The 22,446-nt window shown below is 40.0% G+C and overlaps 1 protein-coding gene across 1 annotated transcript in view; it reads right to left on the bottom strand.

The window, feature by feature from the left end:
* Positions 1-4,401: 4,401 nt before the first annotated feature.
* GPR158 (G protein-coupled receptor 158) overlaps positions 4,402-22,446 on the bottom strand; it is a 320,809-nt gene continuing 302,764 nt past the window's right edge. The window contains exons 8-11 of the mRNA XM_073334275.1: positions 19,665-19,803; positions 13,818-13,923; positions 12,290-12,436; positions 4,402-11,640 (exon numbers count right to left, since the gene is read on the bottom strand). Coding sequence (XP_073190376.1) covers positions 10,171-11,640; positions 12,290-12,436; positions 13,818-13,923; positions 19,665-19,803 — 1,862 coding nt within the window. The 3' untranslated portion in view covers positions 4,402-10,170. The remainder of the gene's footprint in view (positions 11,641-12,289; positions 12,437-13,817; positions 13,924-19,664; positions 19,804-22,446) is intronic.

Genomic DNA, 22,446 nt, shown 5'->3' with positions numbered 1-22,446 from the left:
GACAGCATCCACTGCTACTCAAAGGTGTCAAGGGAGCCAGTGGACACCACCCAGAGGAACTCTGTCCGGATACGTGAATGGACAGAGGATCGGAAACAGGCCCCACAGTCACAGCCAACGGCCAACCTCCTCACCCTGGTTTTATAGATGGCCGTTTTAGCCAGGGCCAGGAGGAGGTTGACCAGGAGGTCCCGTGACTTTGTGCGGCCACGGATAGGGAGTGCATAGAGAAGGAGGCAAGGGGAAAAGTGCAGCCATTAACGTAACAAGATATTTGTGAGGAGCTGGAATAGGGGCTGCAACCTGGCGCACTCCAAGTAAACGTGCGCCAGAGTCTCCCTAATGCCGCAGAAGGGACAGGTGTCCGGGATGGGGTAAACTGTGCCAAATACACACCTGTGCTCATGGCCCCATGAAGGAGCCTCCAGCTGATCTCCCCGACGGGCCTCAGGACCAGGGTGGAGTATAGGCTGGCCCACCGGGGCTCCTCACCTTCTAGAGGTGGCAGGAGGTCCCGCCACTTTGTGTTGGGGCAGGACACGAGGGTGAGAAAGTGAAGGGTGTGGAGCACGAGCATGTATAGGTGTTTCCTTGGCATGGTCTGGAAACGAACCGGCTGCAAATCGTGCAGCTGGCTCACGGAGAAGGGGCGGGGGGACCAGTTGGGTCCATGGGGCTGGGGCCCGATGAAAAGGTCCGGAGGGCTTGGGGTGGAGGGTGGGTGGGGCATGCCCTCCTGCAGGACCCGGTCGAGGTAAGCCCGAGCAGCGGGCGGCAAAGCGGCCCTCACCTCCTGAAGTATGCACCGGGGAGTACAAGGCCTGGAGAGCCCCATACGCATCAGGGGATCCAGCTAGTCTCCCCGGTCGTAATCCAGGAGGTCTCCGACTCTGGTGACTTCTGCCACGACCAACCTCTGGCGCACCGAGGGGGACTCCGCCACCTGCACATGGAGCTGGGGGTTGTGTAGCAGGGGCTTCGCGAGGAGATCTGTCCCCTCAGTGGCCACCATGGACCTGGTCGCCGAGACCAGTTTCCAGGTCTGAAGGAGGTCTTTGTAGAAGACCGGCAGCCCGGAGAGGTCTCACGGAAGACCTCTCGGATCGAGATAAAGGAGCTGCCAGTCATATCGGAGCCCTCGGAAGCAGTGCAGGAAGGCATGCGCCATACTCTCCACGCCAGACTACCTGCACCATAAAGGAGCCTCTGCAGGGCCTGGAGGCGGAAGACACGGATCTGGGTGCGTAGGCACTTCAGACCCTGCCCTCCCTCCTCCAGGGGCAGATGGAGGACCCCTGCAGAGACCCAGTGCAGTCCTGCCCAAAAGAACTCCAGAATCGCCGTCTAGAGGTTGGCCAGGAAGCCCGGGGCTGGGACCAGGGTGTTGAGCCGATACCAGAGCATGGACAGGACTAGTTGATTGAGTATCAGTGCCCTCCCTCGAAGGGAGAGGCACCGGAGTAGTCCTTTCCAGTTCCGGAGCCGCTCCGTCACCCTGCCCTGTAAACCGTGCCAGTTCTCTGGCGGAGACAGATGTGTGGCAGAAAGGTAAACACCGAGATAGAGCAGCAGACCCGCGCTCCACCAAATGGCCTGAAGCACAGGTAGGAGGGAGCTCGCCTGCCATTTGGCATGTGTAGTGGGGTGGTTATCTGCTCCTGCCCTGTGGGGCTTAAAAGACAGCCCTGGGAGAGAGCCAGGGCTGAGGGCAAGAGAAGCTAGGCTGATTGGGGAAATGGCCGCAGCTGGGCCATGCACCACTCAGGCCGCAGCTGGGCCTATAGAGGGGCTGCTAGGTTAAAGCTTAGCCAGTCTCTCTCTGTGTTCAGAGAGGGAAGGGCCTGGCTGCAGGGACCTGAGGGAATACCTAGATTGGAGCAGGGCTGAGGGGGAAAAAGCCAGGGGAGCTCTGGCCTGGAAACCCCCAGGCTGTGAGGTCTAGATTAGGGCCTATTAGGTACTGGAGTTGCAAGGGGGCAGCCCATGGGTAGACAAAGGCAGCAGGTCCAAACCCCTTCACCTGTGATGAGTGGCTGATACACTGCAGTCTGCCCAGGGAGTGGGGCTAAGTGAGGACTGGCAGTAGGCAAGACTGAGGTGAAGTGGGGACAGCCAGAGGGGTAGCACCCCAGACAAAGGGGCACTGGGTCCGGGAGGGACACAGGGGCCAATGACAGGCGGATCACCAGACAGCAGAGGGTGCTCTGAAGGCTGGTGAGCTAATTCCCAAGGACAACCAGCAGGAGGTGCCACCGGGTGAGTCCAGCTCTATTACAGCATGGTATCCGGTACCTTCATCTAAATTGTTCATTTACCAGGGCATTGATTCGCTCTTGTTTTTTTTTCCCTAAAAACATCCATAATCCTGTGCCCTATATGTAGTATTCAGGGAAATAATGCAGTTATGTTTGTTTAAGCAAATGGTTTGATTTTTCTTACACAATGTACAGCAAACTGTACAGACCTTTGTATCAAAACAGAAAATCAGTAAAAAGATTTGTCCAACAAAGAGAACAATCATCTAGACTTTAGGTTGGGGTTTTCAAAGGAGCCATTGGAATTCAGTGGGTTTGGAGCACCTAACTCCCTTAGGCATCTTTGCAAAGACTTAATTTCTATTCTATCTAAATGTCAGACTATTAATAATGTTCCTATGGCATGCTATAATATCTACTTTGCAACTGCTGCCCTCCTCCCACACACTTGTTGGTTTTTTTTAAATTATCCTGAATGTGTTTCCTTTTCTCAGTGAAAGAGGAGGCGGCAAGGGACAAATTAAGGAAAAGTGTGAACATTAAGAAAAATTATGTTGTGAAATCATTTTTTGTTGAACCTTGCCTTAGTGACCAATTGGAATTCTACATTACCCTTTTGTGACTTACTATGGCTAAGGCTAAGATTTAGTCATGTGTATTTTTAGTAAGTCGTGGACAGGAAACAGGCTCTAAACAAAAATTCTTGGCCCGTGACCTGTCCATGACTTGTACTATATACCCCTGATTAAATCTTGGGTGCTTTGGAGCAGGGGCTCCAGAGGTGCCATGGGCGTGCTGGGGCGGGGGGTAGGTTCTGGGGGTGGCGGCACGTGGCCAGAGACCGCTGCTGGTGCTCCAGGGGTGTGTGTATGTTATGGCCTGGGATCACCGCTGGTGCTAATATCGTTCAGGGAGGTGGTACGATACTGGCAGAAAAATTCCTCCTGTCAGCGTACAATGTGTCTACATAAGGGGGTATGCTAGCATAACTATGCAGACATAGGCTCTACATGTAGACATAGGCTCCGCCCCCTCCCGCACTTTTCAAATCTACACATGAACATATGCAATCACCTCACCCTTCACTGGAATACAGCCCTCTCTAGGTTAGGATGCAGAAGCTGCTAACAGCATAGAGCAACATTGGAGCTTAGGGTAAAAGTGGAGATGCAGACAATACCCAAATGAAAGTGCAAGGGATTCAAGAAGGAGAATGTACAGTAAGTACCCCAAATGGAATTTTAGGAACCAGGAATGTAACAAGGTATTACTAAAATTGTAATACAAAAATATAGGTGCTTTCTAGCAAAGTAATAGACCGACTGACTGCTACTGCGTTTGTACAGTGCCTAGCACAATATGACCCCATTCTTGGTTGGCCCTTAGGCACTATTACAGTAATAAAACAATAAATAAATCCAGAAGTCATTGATTACTCGGGAATGTTAGGATTTTTTTACATCATCCCCATAACTGGTTCATAATTGCAAAAGATAAAACAGCTTTTAATCTTGTTATCTAATTTATTAGCATCGACTTTTACATCCCGTACGTTGAATTATAATGGAATTCCCATGGAACTAAGTACAACAGTGAAAACAGAACAATATGTCTGACAAATATTATCATAGTAAACACTAAAGCACATAACTTGGCTTGTATTTAAAATGTTTCACAGGTACTTGCTCACTTGCATGGACAATATATCAGATATGAAAAAAATCTCCTTACACCTTACGTTTTTGTCATAATATATTTTCTTAATTCTGTTTTACTGCAGATGAGTGACTGAATGGAACGGTTATGCACTTCATAGTGGTAATCAATAATTAATTATAAATATTGGAAGCAAATATGAGCCTAGATGCTTCTTAGATAGCAATGAACATACTGTTTTCCTTGCAGTTCATATTTATTGTATTTTTGAAGGACATTACCAATGAAAATGCAAGTTCTCATGAAAGTCAGCAGAACACAAATTCAACGTAACATGTACATCAGTTTTCAAAATTGTATTAAACATTTGTTTTTCATCACTCATTCTATAAACTGTGTGTCTATTATTTTTGTACTTCAAGTGCATTTAAAATATTTTGAATTAACTATGACTTACAATGAAGATGTAGAGTTATATACCAAAATATTACAGGAGGATGTCCTGTGCATCAATACACATAAAATATGAAGACAATAAAATTACTATTAACAAAAGAGAAAAAAAATATAAGTAAAGAGAAAAGCTAGCCAGGTTTGTCTTTTTTTTTTTTTTTTATTAAACAAACTGTGTATTTCTATATGCCTCACAAGAAGGTGGCATGTCTGAATGCCATAAGCACTGGTGAGATTTCAGTACTGGTGAGATTTTCCCACAGGTAATCTAGCTCATCTCTCAATGACAGTTTGGACGACACAGGCTTTTTTAGAATCCTGTGTCATGTAACAGTGTAGGCATCATTATATGATACGACACTTTTCATTAAGAAAAATAATATCAACACATTTTCACTGATAGCACCCAACCACTACTCTAATATTTGGAGCACTATACTCTTTTACATCTTTTGAATGCAGTGGAAAATTAGCACCAATCATGGATCTTGGCGTGTAGATTTCAATAACTTGGTAGTGTAGCGTAAAGCAGGCCATTTGTTCACAGATAGTCAATAACTAAAACAATCAATAGCATCAATGAAAAAAATGTTCAACCTTTTGAGTATTAAAGGAATTTGAGCATTATAGCCCCACAAAGGGCTATAAGATAAACCAAGTTAAAGAATAATAGAAATCTTTTGTTATACTCCTAATATTGCTGGAGCCCATCTTTGAATAAATTAGCTCCAAGCAACTGTCAGCAGTATTGCCTCTTTAGGAAGAAAAAGGTATGACAGAGTAACAGAGAACCAAAGAAATTCAGGGCTGGAAGGGACCTCAAGAGGTCACATACACCAAGCATATCTAGACCAAGGCTTACAGGTGTTTGTCCAATCTGTTCTTAAAACCTTCCAATAGCAGGGATTCTACAATATCCCTTGTTAACCTATTCCTGTGCTTAACTATCCTCATGGTTAAAAAGTTTTTCTGACTATCTAACCTAAATCTCATTTAATGCAAATTAAGCCCATTACTTCTTGTCCTACCTTCAGTGGAAATAGAGAATAATTGATCAATGTCCTGTTTATAACTGCCCTTAGGATATTTGAAGACTGTCATCAGGTGTCCCCCTCACTCTTTTTTTCTCAAGATTAAATATACCCAGTTTTTTAACCTTTCCTCATAGGTCAGGTTCAAAACCTTTTATCATTTTTGTTTCTCTCCTCTGTACTCTTTCCAATTTGTTCATATCTTTCCTAAAGTGTGGCACCCAAAACAGGATACAGTACTCCACGTGAGGCCTCACCAGTGCTGAACAGAGCAGAACAATTACCTCCCATGACTTAGATATGACACACCTATTAATGTTGTGCAAAGCCTAAGTTATACTTCATCATACAACTGAACCAAATTATATGTCATATTGAAATAAATATAGTCAAAAGCTTCAAAATTTTGAATTTTTAATGAAAAATTTCATCCAGAATTCAATTTTTGACAGAAAAACCAAAAAAGTTGATGAAAATGCATTTTTTTAATTTTGGTCAGTGACAGATGCTGCCACCTATAGATCTGGTCAAAATTTTCTGATGATCAAAAAACTGTCAAGATTTCAAAAAAGAGGCACAAATTTAAAAAAAACAACTCCCATTTTTTTCCATATTCCAACCAACTCTAGAAATAATTATGACTATCTTACGTTAACCGTGTACCTATTTCTGCTGCAGTGATCTGAAGAAAACAAACATTATATGCAACATATGAGAATGAAGATACTATCATCATAAGATCAATTAATACCTTTAATGTGTTGGAAGACTCACTTGAAATGTTATTTTTCAAAGTAGATCAGAAAACAGTTCAGTTTGAAACAATGACCACTTTGCAATACAACATAAAAGGATCAGAAACAGATTTTCATATAAATGTGCTTTATTGCAGAGAAGTTACATTATTTACATGCTGTGACACATTACAACATAAATCTATCAAATATTTCATGGTGGATACTTAGGTTGCCAGGTAATATTTTTATAAGAACTACTGAATAAAGTGAATAGACTTTACAGCTTTATTTACTCTACAAGTCTGAGTAGCTAAAATGTTAAAAGTGAAAAGGCAGTATTTTCTCAGGCGGGCCAGTCATCGAATGCATGCAAAAGTCTAAGGAGAGAAAATATAAAAGTGCTGTCTGATTTCTGATCCATAATGCCACCAAAGCTGATGGGAGAGTAATTATTTGTATTTTAAGCATATAATTCTTGCATAAAATATACAAGTCTATTAAGATTGGTATAAATCTAATTATTTATGAAACAAAGGAGAGATGCAGCTTACACATGCATTTGAAAAGGACACCCTAGCAAATGTTTGTGACCTGAGCGATTATCATCTATCTTCTTAACAAATCTGCTGGAAAACATCTTAATTCTAGAGTTGTATTTCTCTTGGTTGAATAATGACAATGGAACTCCAGAAAAAGACAACTAAGCAATCTAGCTAATATATGCTGGTGGAGGAAAATCTATGGAATATAGAAAATCATTTAAGTATAACTTAGTATGCCTTCTTTAAGCAACATTTGTAGCAGGACCATAGTGAAATATAACAATTCAGTGGAGTTTGGCCCCTTTGTTTTCTAAAGTGCTAAAACAATCTAAAGTACTAACAGAGCTGAAACCCAAATATCAGTTACTGTATGTGTCAGGAAAATCATTCCTTAATGACTGTAATTGTTTTTTTTAAAAAGTTCTCCAGTTTCACCAGGCTTAAAGTACATTACTTGAGCAAGCCTAAAATCCATAGGGATAATTTTTAAAAAGAGAGGGAAACATTCTGTCCATCAGAAAACAAACATAAAACTAAAATATCCATTCTGGGTCAGATCCTTGGCTGATAAAAATCACTGTTATGCCATTGACTTCAATGGAGATATGTCAATATATACCTGTTAAGGATCTGGCCCTATTTCTTTGCTGCTGAATTTTCCCATTCAAGTTATCCTAAGGAAAAGCAATCAGCAGAGGGATCAGCAGTGGCACAAATACAGTAACACACATAGGAATTGATCCTGCCTGTGATGCAACAGGTAGCACCAGTGCACGGATCCCATGTGGATCCCCAGCTGGCCTGGTTTGGAGAGCTACCCGCACATGACTGCCACATAGCAGAAGCAGTCCATTCACACGCCGCGCCACAGGAGTGCACAGATGGCAGAAGGGCCATGGTAACTAGTGAAATCAAGGCATGGCATCACACCCCTGTGAGATCCAGGAGGTGGTAGGGGAATGCAGAAGATACCCCTACCCCATTACTCTGTGCATACCAGCTGCAAGTGTGGGTGTCATCATGCAGACAGGGACCTGGCAGGGACCAAGCTGCACCACAAGCATCATGGCCCCAAACACACTCAGCCCTGCTGGAGAAAGGGGCATGTCTGAAGGCCCATGTGCTCCTCTGCCTCTCAACACGGGCTGTCTTCTGCTGCAGAGGCAGATCCCTGCACATGGATGGGATTTGTGCCGTGTGCCTCTCCAGAAGGCAGTCAGCTTGCTCCTAGAAGGTTCTGTCTGCTTGGTAGCACCCTGAGATCTATGCAATGGCAGAATGAAGCCCACATATCATCCAGAGGACTTTGGGCTTGCTAACCAGGGGCTTGATCCTAATCACACTGAAGTCAATAGACAGACTCCCATTGACTTCAATGAGCTTCAGCTCAGGCCCTAGATAACGTTTGTAGGATGGGGAGGACAGAGAGAATCTGTGCATGTGCACTCTAATTATAACGCTTATCCACAGGCACAGTGCTGGAGGCAAGGCCAAGTCTCTCACTCTCCTACAGGATTGGCTGCCTTTGCCTACACCTCTGAAAAGGAGAGGGAATGCCCTCCTCGTTTCACTTTGCCCAAGTCTTTTATGAACTCACCTCTATGAGGCCCAAGAGAAGTCAGATTATATTACATATGTGTAATACACGTACATATATGATGCACACACACATATATTAAACAACACAGCATTAAGTTATCCTCACTTCTGGCTTTCCCGGTAAATCGCATCATCTCTCTCAAACTGAAAACTCTTCAAGAGGACTGGAATTGCCTTTATTTGGTGGTATTGCACATCTCCAAGCACAAAGCTGGGTACATGACAAGTCCTAGATTTAGATGAGCCAGGGTGGCACCTTGTCTGCTAGTATTTTATTTATTTATTAGTCTTTGTAACCTCTACAATACCTCTTAAGCCCTGACCGTGCCAAGATTTATTCCTTTGTCAATCCCATTGACTTCAACTGATTACTCAGAGTGTATAAAGTTAAACATGTCTGAGTCTTTGCCGGATCAGGGCCTTAGTTATCCCTGGGGATTAATTGTCTCTAACATATTATATGTTATTACAAATGTTACACATATGTAACATAAAAACATTTGAGAGCGGAGGAGTTTCGGGGGGTGTGTGGGAGGAGTGCGATGCCCCATCCTTTTCTTCTCTTTCTGTCTCTTGATTGCATTTTGGGGGGGAAATGTTGTGTTAGCGCTAATCTCCTCTTTTTGATGTTTAAAGGGCCAGTTCTTGGAAGTTCACCAGCAGGAAACACAGCAGTTCTAAACTATTTAAAATATTTCCCTTAGCTGTGTGTTTCTAGTGAAACAGATCATATTCCTAAGGTTATTTTTTGTCATCTTTGTTCTTTTTCTTTAGCAGAATATGGTCAGTATGAAATACTGAGAAATATACTGATGATGGATCATTAAAGCAGGAATTCTGGAGTGATAAATGATATTTGTCACTTGTAACAAACAACAGATAAGTTGTCCTTGGACTTATCCAAATATACAGCTAAATAGATGACTTGCTCTCCACTAATAAAGTCTATGAGTGTTAACAGAGAAGTGCCAAACAAATAACTTACCTTGTATAAAAACCCTGAATAATACAGTATCAAACTATAATTTTAAATAATAGAGAGTAGAACAGAAAATTCACAATATAAATCACAACAAAACCCAAGGTATTTTCCCATACAAGTTATGGCTTTCATAGCCAGTGAAAGCTTACTGTAATTCATAAATAAACAAAAGTCTACAGCAGGTATTGTAAATTACAATAATAATAGAATATCTGCATATTGCATAAATATGTTGTTGTGTCACATAATATCAAAGTTATTTGCAAAATGTATACAATCTGGAATGCTTTAATATGAGACACAACAATGTACTTAAACATACATGTATAAGAAAATGAGAGCAATCATTATATAAAATGTATTTTTGGGATGCATTAAGTTAGCAGTGCTATCAAGGTTAAATATGTAAAGTGAAAAGTCATCTTTTCAGTAAGCTGCTCATTGATACCAAAGTTTGCCATCAGGACATTTTCCATGCCACACTTCTATTGGATCTTTCAAGTCCCAAGGGCAAGTTTTGCCCAGTTTGGGGCATTCAGGAATAATTCAGTTGGAATTTGATTAATTGTTATAGCCATTCACTTTTTTTTTTCTGTTTGTAAGAGAGAAATGGTTTTGCAAAGGCAGGTGTCTGTTCATGTAGACTGTAAACTTCTTAGCGCAGGGACCATGTCCCCTCCATGGTTTGGATACCACTGATCACACTGTTGGCACTCAACAAATAAATAACAATAATAATAATAATTAATTAATAATTTATTTTGCTTATTTCCTACTTTTTTCATGTTCTGATCCCCTCAGTTAAGTGATACTCCTTAGGAATTTTCTTATCCTCTTGGCCTAGTTCCCCTCTCACTTTCCTCCTTCCTGTAGTCTTTCTTCTTAGTGCTGCTACTCTTTTCAGTCCAAAACCTCTTATTTTTGAGGAGTTCCTGTTTTAGTTGTACCTAAAGTGGCTGTGTTCGATAAAGCTACACCTCTTTCTGCATTTGGTAAATCTGGTGTTTCAAACTCCCATGGGCAGACTTCAGCTCGAGACGTTAAAGCTTGCTGTAAGTTACTACTTGATCTATAGGAGTCAGATGAAAGCATGTTTCCCTCCAAGGGTGTGTTTTTTTTCTTTCCTCCCAAATTATTGAGCTTCTCCCTTTCAGCTATTTGTACTACAGCTTTTTTGGGCAGTTCCTCAGATTCCCCAGCACAAATATTTGCTGCATAATATTTATTAACATTCTCACACTTAAACCCAGGGATGAGCTGAGACTTGGAATTTAAATGTTTTTTCTCATCTTCAAAAACCCGCTGCTCTGGGGTCTCCTGAGTGCATGCTTCCGACTTCTCTGTGCTCTTTTGATTCGATTGCTGATACCCATCAGCTGTCTTAAGCTTGTGATGAGATTTCCCCTTTGGTTGGGACGTGTGATTTTTCTCTGTTTCTGAGGAAGCAATAGACACATGTTTTTGAACTTTCGATTCAGAAGGCACAGAATCAGGAGTTTGGTCATAAATCTCCCAAGGACAAATTTCTGCTATGTCAAAATTGTCCTTAAGCAGTGACTTGCCTGTGCCTGTGTCAGGATTTGCAATTGTCTGACTAACCCTTTGTTGTTTCATAATTCCAGATTTATGGGGTTTCCTTGTCTCCTCAGTGTGAGTAGAGTTTTTCCGATGTGAATCTTTATGCTCCCCTTTATCACTGGCTGAGTGTTTTTTGCTGGCTTCTTTAACCTTTTGCTGAGGTTTATGGGATCTACTGCTTTCTTCTAGACTTTGTGTTTTCCCAGTTAACCCCAGAGTCTTTTCCTTGGCATTAGCAATAACACTGATAGATTTTTGTAACACAGATGGTCTTGGTTGCAGAGGCTTCTTATCCGCACTTAAGTTGTGTGCACTTACTGATTTGCACACTAATGGGACGGATTCAGTGGACACAGCTTCAACTTTTTCTGTAGATTTTTTTGTGAAATTTTTCCCCGTCAAGGAATCCAGCAGTGAATTATCAGCAGTTATAACTTCTGCGCTTTCTGTGGATAAGCTATTAGACTCCTCTGTTTGATCTCTAACATGATCATAAGTGCTATGGGACTTTTTTAATGAAAAGACTCTGTTTTTCAAAGATTCCTCCTTTGGCTTTACATAACTTGTGGAATCCTGTGGGTTTTTTCTCACGACTGCAGTGTTCTTTGTAGCACTGTGGTCCATAAGGTCCTTATCCTCCCTGGAGCACTGCCTGGTGACTGTCTCAGGGATTTCAGTAATTCGTCTCATTATTGAGCGACCCAAGCCCTTCTTGGAGCACCTCTTTTTCTGGAGATGTGGGTTATTAGCAATCATCTTTTTCCTTTTGTAGATTTCAAGCTGGGCATATAGTTTCTTCAACTCATCCTAGAAAACAAACGGCAAAACTAGTACATATGACATAAATCAAGTCAAATGACCAGTCTCAGTGAATTCCATTTAAGCTCCAGTTGTCTAAATATGACATTAAATTATTTCATTGCATCTTTTCTACTGTTTAAATTTGTCATTTCTCCATGTACTTGGATTACATTTTTCATTGTTAAGGTATGTTCAGATTTAACCCATTGCACAGAATAGCCATCACATATGGTCTCACAGCATATTCCATGCACAGACAGTTATCAAATACTCATGCTGTATTTCTCTAGGCTTCTTCTGGAACCGAATGGGGTTACTGTACATTCTTTATTAACCAAAGAAAAAGACAACAGCCCCTTTCTCTGGGCAGTGTACAGTCAAAGCACGAGTGGGAGAGAAGTGCCCTTTTATCAACTGAAGTAGGGATGATGTATTTTGATCAGTTTATGAAGTTTTATAACAAGTAACACAGTCTCTGCTCACATTAGTATGTTTTCCCCAAAATATGTCGCATGATTTGATATTGCTAGAACTGAGCTGGCCCACTTTATCTGGAGTCTGCAATAAAAAAAATCAAACTGACATGGCTCAGAGTTTATTGGTAGAAAAACACTTGTCCTTAAAAATGAATTACAATTAAAAGTTTTGTATTTACCCTGATGTCCTCAGGGTCCAAACTGTGCTCACTCCAAGCTGAATTGATACTGCTGTTTAGATAGGATCCAGATCGACCCATGTCCAGTTCATCTTCATATGCTTCAGTAGCTATGTCATCTCTTGGGTTATTGCTTGAGTGTGAAAACTGCAATAAGTATTTGTAAAAAGATGTTGCAGTTAGTGTATTGATAAGGGTCACATCAACATTCAGAAGTGTTCAAAACTCCTTGGATTTCAACTCAGTGCTGGCCCTTGGCTATTGTTCCTCTTTCCTATCTGACTTCAGCTCTGACCCCGGGCTTGACTCTCAAACCCAACTCCTGATCCAACCACAAGATCTAACTGCCCAAGCCCCAGTTGTGACACCACCTTACTGTAGGCCAAAGATGCCACCATACCTTGTGTATCTTTCTGATACAGGCTAGATAGCACAATATTTCCCCTCCAAGCACAGATCAAAGTCAATATCCTCCATACAGAGGGCCCAAATTTACCTGTACTCTTATACACTGAACAAACAGACGCTTCACAACAGTTACAGAACAGTTATACTGAGGAAAGTTACATTGCAAAACTATTACTCATATGGCACTGGTGTACTTTAATCTAGATACTCAACAGAACAGACAGACATTTCATGTGGCAAATGATCAGCACTACAGGGGCATATGCAGAAGGTGGCCAGGAATATGGAGACAGAATTAAGGATATTGTAAGTATGTTAACTTTGAATTTCCTTATGTTTGTGTAATGAAATTTTTTTTCTTACCATAATGTTCTAATAATTGATTTTTATAAGTTAAACATATTCACAAGGTTAACTCTATTAACAAAACTTTTTTGTGGGAATAAGGAAATTCCCACAAAAAAGTTTTGTTAATAGAGTTAAACTTGTGAATATATTTAACTTATAAAAATCAATTATTAGAACATTATAGTAAGAAAAAAAATTTCATTACACAAACATAAGGAAATTCAAAGTTAACATACTTACACTATCCTTAATTCTGTCTTCTTTCATCAAGCATTTCCGTTCTAAAATTAAACTTTCTTAAAATGGAAATGCTCTGAACAAGAACTGAAATCAAAGATAATCATAATAATGTTAAAATACAGCAATGGGCAAACATATCATTTCCTCGAAGTCTTGTGTGAATTCTGATATGTACCTTTGCAACACTTTTGAAACAGTATGTATCTCAAATACTAAATATCATAAAAGCACTTCTGATTAGCAAATACAAATAGTGGCTTGTGTTCTTTGCAGTTAACATTATCAAAAATAATTGATTATTCAAAGCAAGAATTTCTGCATATGTAGTAATAAAAGAGAACAAAAATTAATGAGTTTTCCCAAGTATTTTAAGATATGAAAAATTTTCAAATATATATATTTGAAACAATATTGGACCAATATCCTAATCCTCCTCCCCCAGTTACTTGCTAATTTTAACAAAGAACTGCTTCTGCGGAATTATACTGTTCTTTCTTTGGACTTGAGAAGAAAAAAGATAGAAGAAGAATACCTTAGGTATCAGAAGTAACCCAATGGTAACTGTCACCGTCAAGTGCGTGTGTGCAAAGAACAACATCAGCATCCAATCGGACTGAAGTCTTGAGGCAAGACTAAATCTGAAAATAGAATTCAGAGTGTTGGCAATTTGTCTTTTTTAATATGTTAACCTTAATATTCCTGGAGGTAATTTGAATTAAAGATAAAATGATGCGTTTCTTTTGTATTACTTTGATATAGACTAAAAGTTACATTTTCATCCTTTATACATGTACCATAACTCCAAAGGAACTGTGGGGCACAAAAAACAGACCTTTAAAAATATAGCTTACTTAAATATTCTCACTCTATTTGTTCAGATCCCCATTGACTACAACTGAGCTATGATAATTTACACTTATTGAGGATTCGGCCCTACAATTTTTAGATTATTCACAAAAGCACATTCTTCTCTATTTTACAGCACATTTCCTAAATAAGCTGCAGCTACAGAAAGGGGCTGACAAACTGGCCAGCCATAGTCACAGAGAACTGAACTGAAATACATTTTAGAAGGGCTAAGTGGGGAGTACAGAAATGGCCTTGATTGCAGGAGCTCCCAGCTCAATACTACAGGGCTTAACAATCTTGCAAATTCTAGTGAATGAAAAGCTAATTTGACTAAATTAATTACATGAAGCTATATTAAGTAATTCTTTGCTGTGCTTTTTTTAAAGTGTCATAGAATAAGCACTGCAGTTAGAGCTGGCTGAAAGATGTTCGATTTATCTGCCTTTGAGAGTTCCCCAAAATGGTAAGCAACGGAATGGATGAATGGATGTACCACTGGCTTGTAATATGCAGGTTTAAAAAAATAATTCAAATAGAATTGATGTTTGCAACCTCTTTCAACTTAATATACATTTTATAATAACCATATACTTTTATTAATATCACTGATCTGGCATGAAACATTCGTTTATATGCTATAATAATATACACATAATTTCTTGTTTATTACTTGTAAGCATCCTGGTTCATGCATACAATAAAATATAACAGACTCTTCCTTAAACAGAAGTTGCCACACTAATATTTTGGAAGATTTTTTTTCTAAAACTCAGTTGGACTTTGTGTTATCCAGAAATATGATGGGTCACTAATTGTAGTCATCATTTGGTTATATATTAGAGCTGGTCAAAACATGGGGGATTTTCCATGGAAAAGTTCAACAAACAAAAGTGTAATTTTCATCTAAATTTTCCACAAAAAATTTCAATTTTCAGCAAAAATTTAAAAACAAAAAAATTTTGTTCGGGAAATGCTGCTGCAAAGCCTTTTGGGAGTTGTAGTTTGGCTGCCTCATACCACCATTCTCTACAGGACGCGAGGCTCCTTGGTTGGACTATATCTCCCATGATGAATCATCTCTCTTCTTCAATATAGTTGGGGGAAATATTTCAGTTGTCAATGAAAAGACAATTTTTTCATGGAAAATGTTGACGTTTTTAATCAAAAATTTCATTTGATCAAAAACCCAATTTTACTTTTAAATGGTTTTGATGGAAAAATGTTAACCAGTTCTCATATTTTTCATATAAAATTAGTACAAGTTACTTAAAAAAAATATATTCGGGCAATAGGCAGAGACTGAGTAAAACTTGATAGCAATCGGGTGGGAGGTATGACAGCAAGCCCACCTTGATTAGTCAGTGGCCCCCAGTATAAGTACTAGGGTCCCCACAGTGCTGCCACGCCTGCCTCTCTGTGGGAGAGAGCAGATCCTTTCTGCTCTCTAAGAAAACGGAGCCCTTGCTACCATTCCTGGGAGGACAAGGAAGCCATATGCCAACTGTCGCAGCCTCTCTGGGAGGGGAGAGAGGGCCTCTACCACCAACACTGCAAAAGGACATTGGGGTCAGAGTGCAGGGGCAGAGGTACCGGGGTGGGGCCACGAGTGCCCCATGACGTGGTGTTCTAGTCGGATGGCTGTTCAATGGCCTGGCAGATGTAACTATAGCATTTTTAGAACATCCATTACTGCCCATGCCTTGTAAAAATACGTAGAGTATTGTTCCAAAGCACTGCAGCTCAACATAAAAAATAAAGGGACATTTCAAGGGCACTAACTGGCATTTTTAGCAAGAAGCCAAAGCCTGTATGGGTCATGGAGACTGATGTATTCTGTCACCCACAGATCAAGCAGAAGGCATGCTGGAAACAGCAGCTCCTGTCCTGCGGGGCCGGGCCTCGCTCTACTCAAGCCTGGTGCAGAGAGGAGGCGGGGGTGGAGTGCACTTGGAGAGCAAGCCCACCCAGCCCCACGCTCACCTCAGGCAGTGGCAGCTCCTGTCTTGCGACCCTGGGGGTTGAAGAGCAAACCCGACTGGTCCCACACTCATCCTGAGCACTAGTGGCTCTGTCCTGTCCCATGAGGCTGGCCTGGGCCTATCTCCCCTCTCCAGCTCATTGGCTCTTGCTGCTAGGAGGAGCCTACCACAGCATCACGTGGTACAAGTCAAGGCTTTGCCTCAAGCTGAACATGTATGCAAAGGGCAGTTGGTAACCTGGGCTGAGATTTGGGGGGAGGGGGTTGAGCTCCCTCTATCCCTAGCCATCTGCTGTGTATGATTGGGGCTGATGTGTCTGTCCTTTACTTATGCTGTTCAATAAGGCAGTGTGTTTGTAAATATCAGATTGGAAGAAAATATGAGATTGGCGGCAATTTCTTTAATTTCCATTGATACAGCTGAAAGCCAGAAAAAGCATTTCACACTTTGAATTTAATGTTACTTGTCTGAAGATGAAGAATGTAGAAGCTTTTCGGAGGTAGCGCCACTCGTAACCTAACTGAACCACCTTGGCGTAAAATTCCCAGCAGAACTCATTCTGTCCTTAGGGGTGGAGATTTCGCTTCTCTACAGTTGTCTGATTTTGTCACCATTTTATTGTTCCAGCTCTAGCTATATATACCTAAGTTCTTATATGGCATGCATCACTGTGGTATTTGAGTGCTTCCCCTAATTACCGTGCATACACAGTCATATATTTCTCTGTTTCCTCCAATTTTCAGAGACTGAACTGTGGTCTGTGGTGTTATTTTGGGAAGGCAAGCCCAAAGAAGTGGATTTTGTATTTTGCTGTGAAGATGCAAAGACTCATGGTTGTTCTGATCTCAACCCATCTCACCCAGATTGGTGGCCAGTTGTTGAGAAGTTCCATCTCCTACACAGACAGTTTTCACTCAAGCTTGACACATGACACATGGTTATAAGGAGGTTGTATGTGTCTTGATGTTGACTAAATACATTACATAAGCATGGCATTAATTAACTTGAACTACATCACAAAATACCATGACCTGCCACATAGTAACTCCATTTTACTCATGTGCCATGATTCGTGTCACCAATGTATCCATTAACAAACTGTATCATATACATGGGTGGGAGAATTGAATATAAGAACAGCCATACTGAGTCAGACAAAAGGTCCATTTAGCCCAGTATCCTGTCTTCCAACAGTGGCCAATGTCAAGTGATCCAGAGGGAATGAACAGAACATGTAATTATCGAGTGATACACCTCCTGTTGCCCATTCCCAGCTTGCCACAGCATGGGTCCCTCATGGTTTCACTTCTGCTGCCTGCAAAGTAGTTGCAGTCCACCACTAGTCCTGTTGCTAATACTGATGGATGGGAAAGGAGGGACTCACTCTGTCATCTTTATATGCTAATTAAATAAAAATCTATTTAAAAAGAGGAATTCCTGTACACAAATGTAGAGGTGGTCTAGGGTATTGTGGTTTTGAAAAGGGAATGATACCTCATATGTAAATGACTGGCAAATGTCAAAAAGTTCAGGGTTTGATTTGGATGCTCATCTGAATTTTACTCAAGCTATCTTAAGCTGCTGGAACTGTCAAATATTATGGTGTGTATCTCACCAGAATAGGTTATGCTGCAAGTCATCCAATGCATCCAACTTTTCACACATACTCTGTGAAAATGCTTCTTGGATTTTGGCTGTTTGGGTTACACCCAGAGTTTAGGGAGAAGGAGGAGGATAAAAATGAAAGAGGATGGGAAAATAAATGCACAAAACATTGCAAGAAGATTTAGTTTATGTTGGGTTCTGGGAATGTTCAAAATTTTAGAAGGGGTCTTACATTTTCCAAACCAGTTCATTCATCCCTATTTAATTATGGTGTATGATCTCTTATTTCAACAGAATGCCAATATATCCAACAGTAAGAGAGGCACAGGGCAACTATGATAAACAGCAAGGAAGGAAAAAACACTAGATCTTGTGCTGAAGGGAATAATTCTTCAGCAGCAGGGACAGAGAATATGCCCTACTGGCCACTTCCATCTCACATTTATATGATTCTTTCCACTTCCTTATTCTGACTGTGCTATATTTACACTGAGAAAAGCAGCTATTCCAGTCAGTGACAGGCGGGAGATGTCTCTAGAACTGCACGTTCAGAAAATGACAGCTTCTCTGGCCATTGCATGGATTATAAGAATGATAATAAAAGAGTCTGGAAATCTACTGATTTTTTGAAAAGTTGAGCTGATCAGAAAGGAAATAAAATCAGACATACAGAATAGAGGGGAATTCTCAAAAACTCCAATGTTGCAAGCTTGAGTGGCATGGTAGAGTTGTCAGCTGTGATGAAGGAAATGGGGAGGGAAGAAAGTTTAGAAGGAAAGATGAGAAGTTCTGTTTTTTCTGTGTTTGGTTTGAGACAACTGTGACTCATCTAGGAAGACATAAGAAAGGCAGCAAGAGACATGAGCCTAACGAAAGGGGAAGAGGTAGGTTTGAGAGTGGTCAACACAGAGATGATAAGAGACCTTAGGAGTGGATGTGGCTGTCCAGGAGACAAAAGGAGGAGGAAAGCGAAAGGAGACAACAAAAGACATAATGACAGGTTTCAGAGTAGCAGCTGTGTTAGTCTGTATTCACAAAAAGAAAAGGAGTACTAGTGGCACCTTAGAGACTAACCAATTTATTTCAGCATAAGCTTTCGTGAGCTACATCGGAATGCATCCGGTGAAGTGAGCTGTAGCTCACGAAAGCTTATGCTCAAATAAATTGGTTAGTCTCTAAGGTGCCACTAGTACTCCTTTTCTTTTAACAAAAGACATAAGAATCTCATAGTGTGAGACAATTTGTAGAGTATCCCAATATTTTGGATTTTCCAGAACAATTTTATTTCTTCAGTGAAAATTTTGCAAAACCAAATTTGATCATTTTCCCACAGCTGTCGCAAAGACCCCAAATTTTTTGTTACCATTACTATAATTTCCCACAATTAAATTCAGGGTACATTATAATCCTTATAAAACATGAATTTCCATATATATTTGTTATAGTATTACATACATAAACAGTATATTATTATTGCTTTATTTTATATCCAGCATATAAACCACTATGCTTCATGCACAAACCAATGTAATTATCTTAAACCAAGGATTTTCACTTGCTGATCTGGAAGAATTCATATAAACTAATATACCGTACTTAATTGCCAGTTTTGGGGAGATACAAACCAGTGTGTGCTGTGTAAATGAATTAAAATGGACAGTAGTTCTGCTAAATCTAATTTGTTATATATATTAACTTTTGATCCAATTGACATAAAGAACATGTAAACTAGCCATACTAAAAAAACAAATCACATGATTAATAAGTTGATTACACATATTTTTCCAGTCCTATGAGAACATTAGGTTTAATAACGTTTTAATTTGCAGATTAAAATATTTACGAGGTCCTTCTGTTTTGCATCCTATCCAGTTTACCCATTTTAAATTGCACCATAGGAAACCTGAAAAAGAAACAGTTAAATACTAGATCTACAGATCACTTGCCTAATTGTTTGGAATATAGCAGAGATAATGAGCTCATTGTGAACTGCAACAGTCATATAACGTGGCTCATGAAATGCTGATGGGACTGTCCGCACTGCATAGCAGAGATAAACACCCCACAAGAGGAATAAAAATTCAGCTGTGAGAAGAACAAAAAGAAATAATTTGCTATTAGTTTTATAGATGAAATATAAAGGAAATCTGAAGTTATATAGCATGTTCTATATGTGTGTATATATATAAATATATATACATATAGACAATATGTAATCATAAATATATACATTCATTCACAAGTATTCATATACTTTCAGATATTTTAAAATTGACATTAATATTTAACATTTAACTTCAAACATTTAATTTTTACACAATGTGTCATTAGACCAGGAACCTTTGCTTCCATGTTTTCCTACTATTTTAGTTTACAAGTGTTAAAACCAACCTTTAGCAATTTCTTGTCTGTTTTTGAACTTGATATCTTAGAAGCTTGACATTATTTGTAATAAATATTTGATTTTTATCTCAGGTTCCTGTTATAAAGGAAGCTACAAGTGCCACTTCAGTTAAGAGTCTATAAGCCTTTTTAATATGAATATTCTATTTCAACTAACTCAGCTGGGGGGGGGGGGGCGCGGAGGGTGAGAAAACCTGGATTTGTGCTGGAAATGGCCCAACTTGATTATCATATACATTGTAAGGAGAGTGATCACTTTAGATAAGCTATTACCAGCAGGAGAGTGGGGTGGGAGGAGGTATTGTTTCATGGTCTCTGTGTATATAATGTCTTCTGCAGTTTCCACAGTATGCATCCGATGAAGTGAGCTGTAGCTCACGAAAGCTTATGCTCAAATAAATTGGTTAGTCTCTAAGGTGCCACAAGTACTCCTTTTCTTTTTGCGAATACAGACTAACACTGCTGTTACTCTGAAACCTGTCAGCTGGAATGATTTCTTCTGGGTTAAAGTACACCCTCTACTCACTTTAATTCTGTTGTGCCTATGTTTTATAGACATTATGAGTCTCTTTTGAGGAGCCTAAGGACTTGGTAATTACAACCATGACACATTTCTCCTTAATAAGTAAGAAATAGGTGATGAAAGAAACAAAATAGGGATGGATGAATGCTCAGGGCCAGTTCAAACCAACCCTGTATGAAGGGACTGAACTGAACCTCACACTCAAGAGTTTGTATTTCAGTCAATGTTTTACCGTGACACAATTTTGTTTGTGACACAAACATCATCTTTCACATCAGCCCAGAAAATCCCACATTCCAGGGATCTATCTCAGGGGTGTGGTTATTAGAACAGCCTGTTTCTTTCATCTCTTCTCTTCTGGGATGTCCTTCTCGAGAGCTGGGCTGGAAGAGGCCAGCCCTGTCTTGCCACATGCACTGCCAGGATCAACTCCTGGAACATGGCTCTTCTGGGCCAGTATCAAGACATGATGATGTCTATGTTGCGTTGGGTTTGCTGAATTTTGTGACTAGTATTTCGCTCATGACATCCCTCTATATTTACCACCCTAAATTATATATATATGCTCATATACATAATGTCGTTTTCTGAATTCAGGTTAGTTATATTAGAAACATGCCTTCGTCACATTTCACCACATCATAACTCCTAGCTACAGGCTCATCTGTTAGATCAGCAAACAACCAGCATACCATGTAGGTACCTAAACAACCTTATCATTTTCAGTTTTCTTCCCACTGGAATCAGTGACAAAGCTCCTGTTGACTTCAACTGATGGAAAATTGAGCCCTAACACAGGAAATGTGAGACAGGAGAAAGAGGAAAAGAATTGTCAAGGATACACTGCCACTGTTACTAATCAAGTAACAATACTGTCTCTCTCTCTCTCTCTCTCTCTCTCTCTCTCAAAAAAGTATATTATCTCATTCAAACATTACCGTGCTGGGTAGCTCTGCCCTAGAACATCTTATGCTCAATTAGAAGCAAGTTCATACACTATTAACACAAGAAAAGAGAAAAAGTAAAACTGTGGCTGTCTATCTCTGGAATTAATTCATCTGCATGAGCTAATGGAAAACTTGCTGTACATGCTCCTTCCATCTTTATACTTTCATGCTTATTTTTCATACTGTATTAAAAATATTACTGACCATCCACAAAAAAGAAAACTTACAGTAAAAAATACAGATGATTTGTTGTTTTACTTTATTTTTCTTTTTGAAAATTCTATCTACATAATGGGCGCCTGTTTCATTTAATTGGTAACATCACAAGTAATGATTGGCAAAAACAGCTACCAATCTGGTTTTGATAAATATGCAACAGTTTGGAAGTTTGCAACCATATCTGAAATAGTTTCTGAGTTAAGTCAGAAATTATTCTCCTAGTATTTTAGATCTACTGATTCTATTTTGGGTCTTGTATGCAACCAGGAAGTGCAACGGCTTGAGAAAGTGAAAATGAATTCAGCATTATGTGAACTTCTTTGAGCCTCAATAAAAGAATCAGTGAGTTTTGAGCAAAGCTTTGAGTGGTTCTTGTTTTAATGTGAGTGGTTTACCCAGTCCTAAGTCCATAACATTTTCTGACCTAAAGTTACGTATCTTCTCACAACTGCTAATATGTAGCACACTTGTATTACTCTTTCTCTTTTATGTCCCCCAACAAAAAAACAACAATAATTACCATTAAAAATGGAACAAATAACAGTTTGATTGGGATTTTAAAAAGTGTCTCTTTGGGGACCCATGGTACATCTTTTGTGATTTTTTTGACTGGGTCTATTTTTGGGCTTCTCAAAT

This window comes from Lepidochelys kempii, chromosome 2 (assembly GCF_965140265.1).
Source record: "Lepidochelys kempii isolate rLepKem1 chromosome 2, rLepKem1.hap2, whole genome shotgun sequence".
Lineage (NCBI taxonomy): Eukaryota > Metazoa > Chordata > Testudines > Cheloniidae > Lepidochelys > Lepidochelys kempii.
This window is presented reverse-complemented; position numbering and strand designations above follow the sequence as displayed.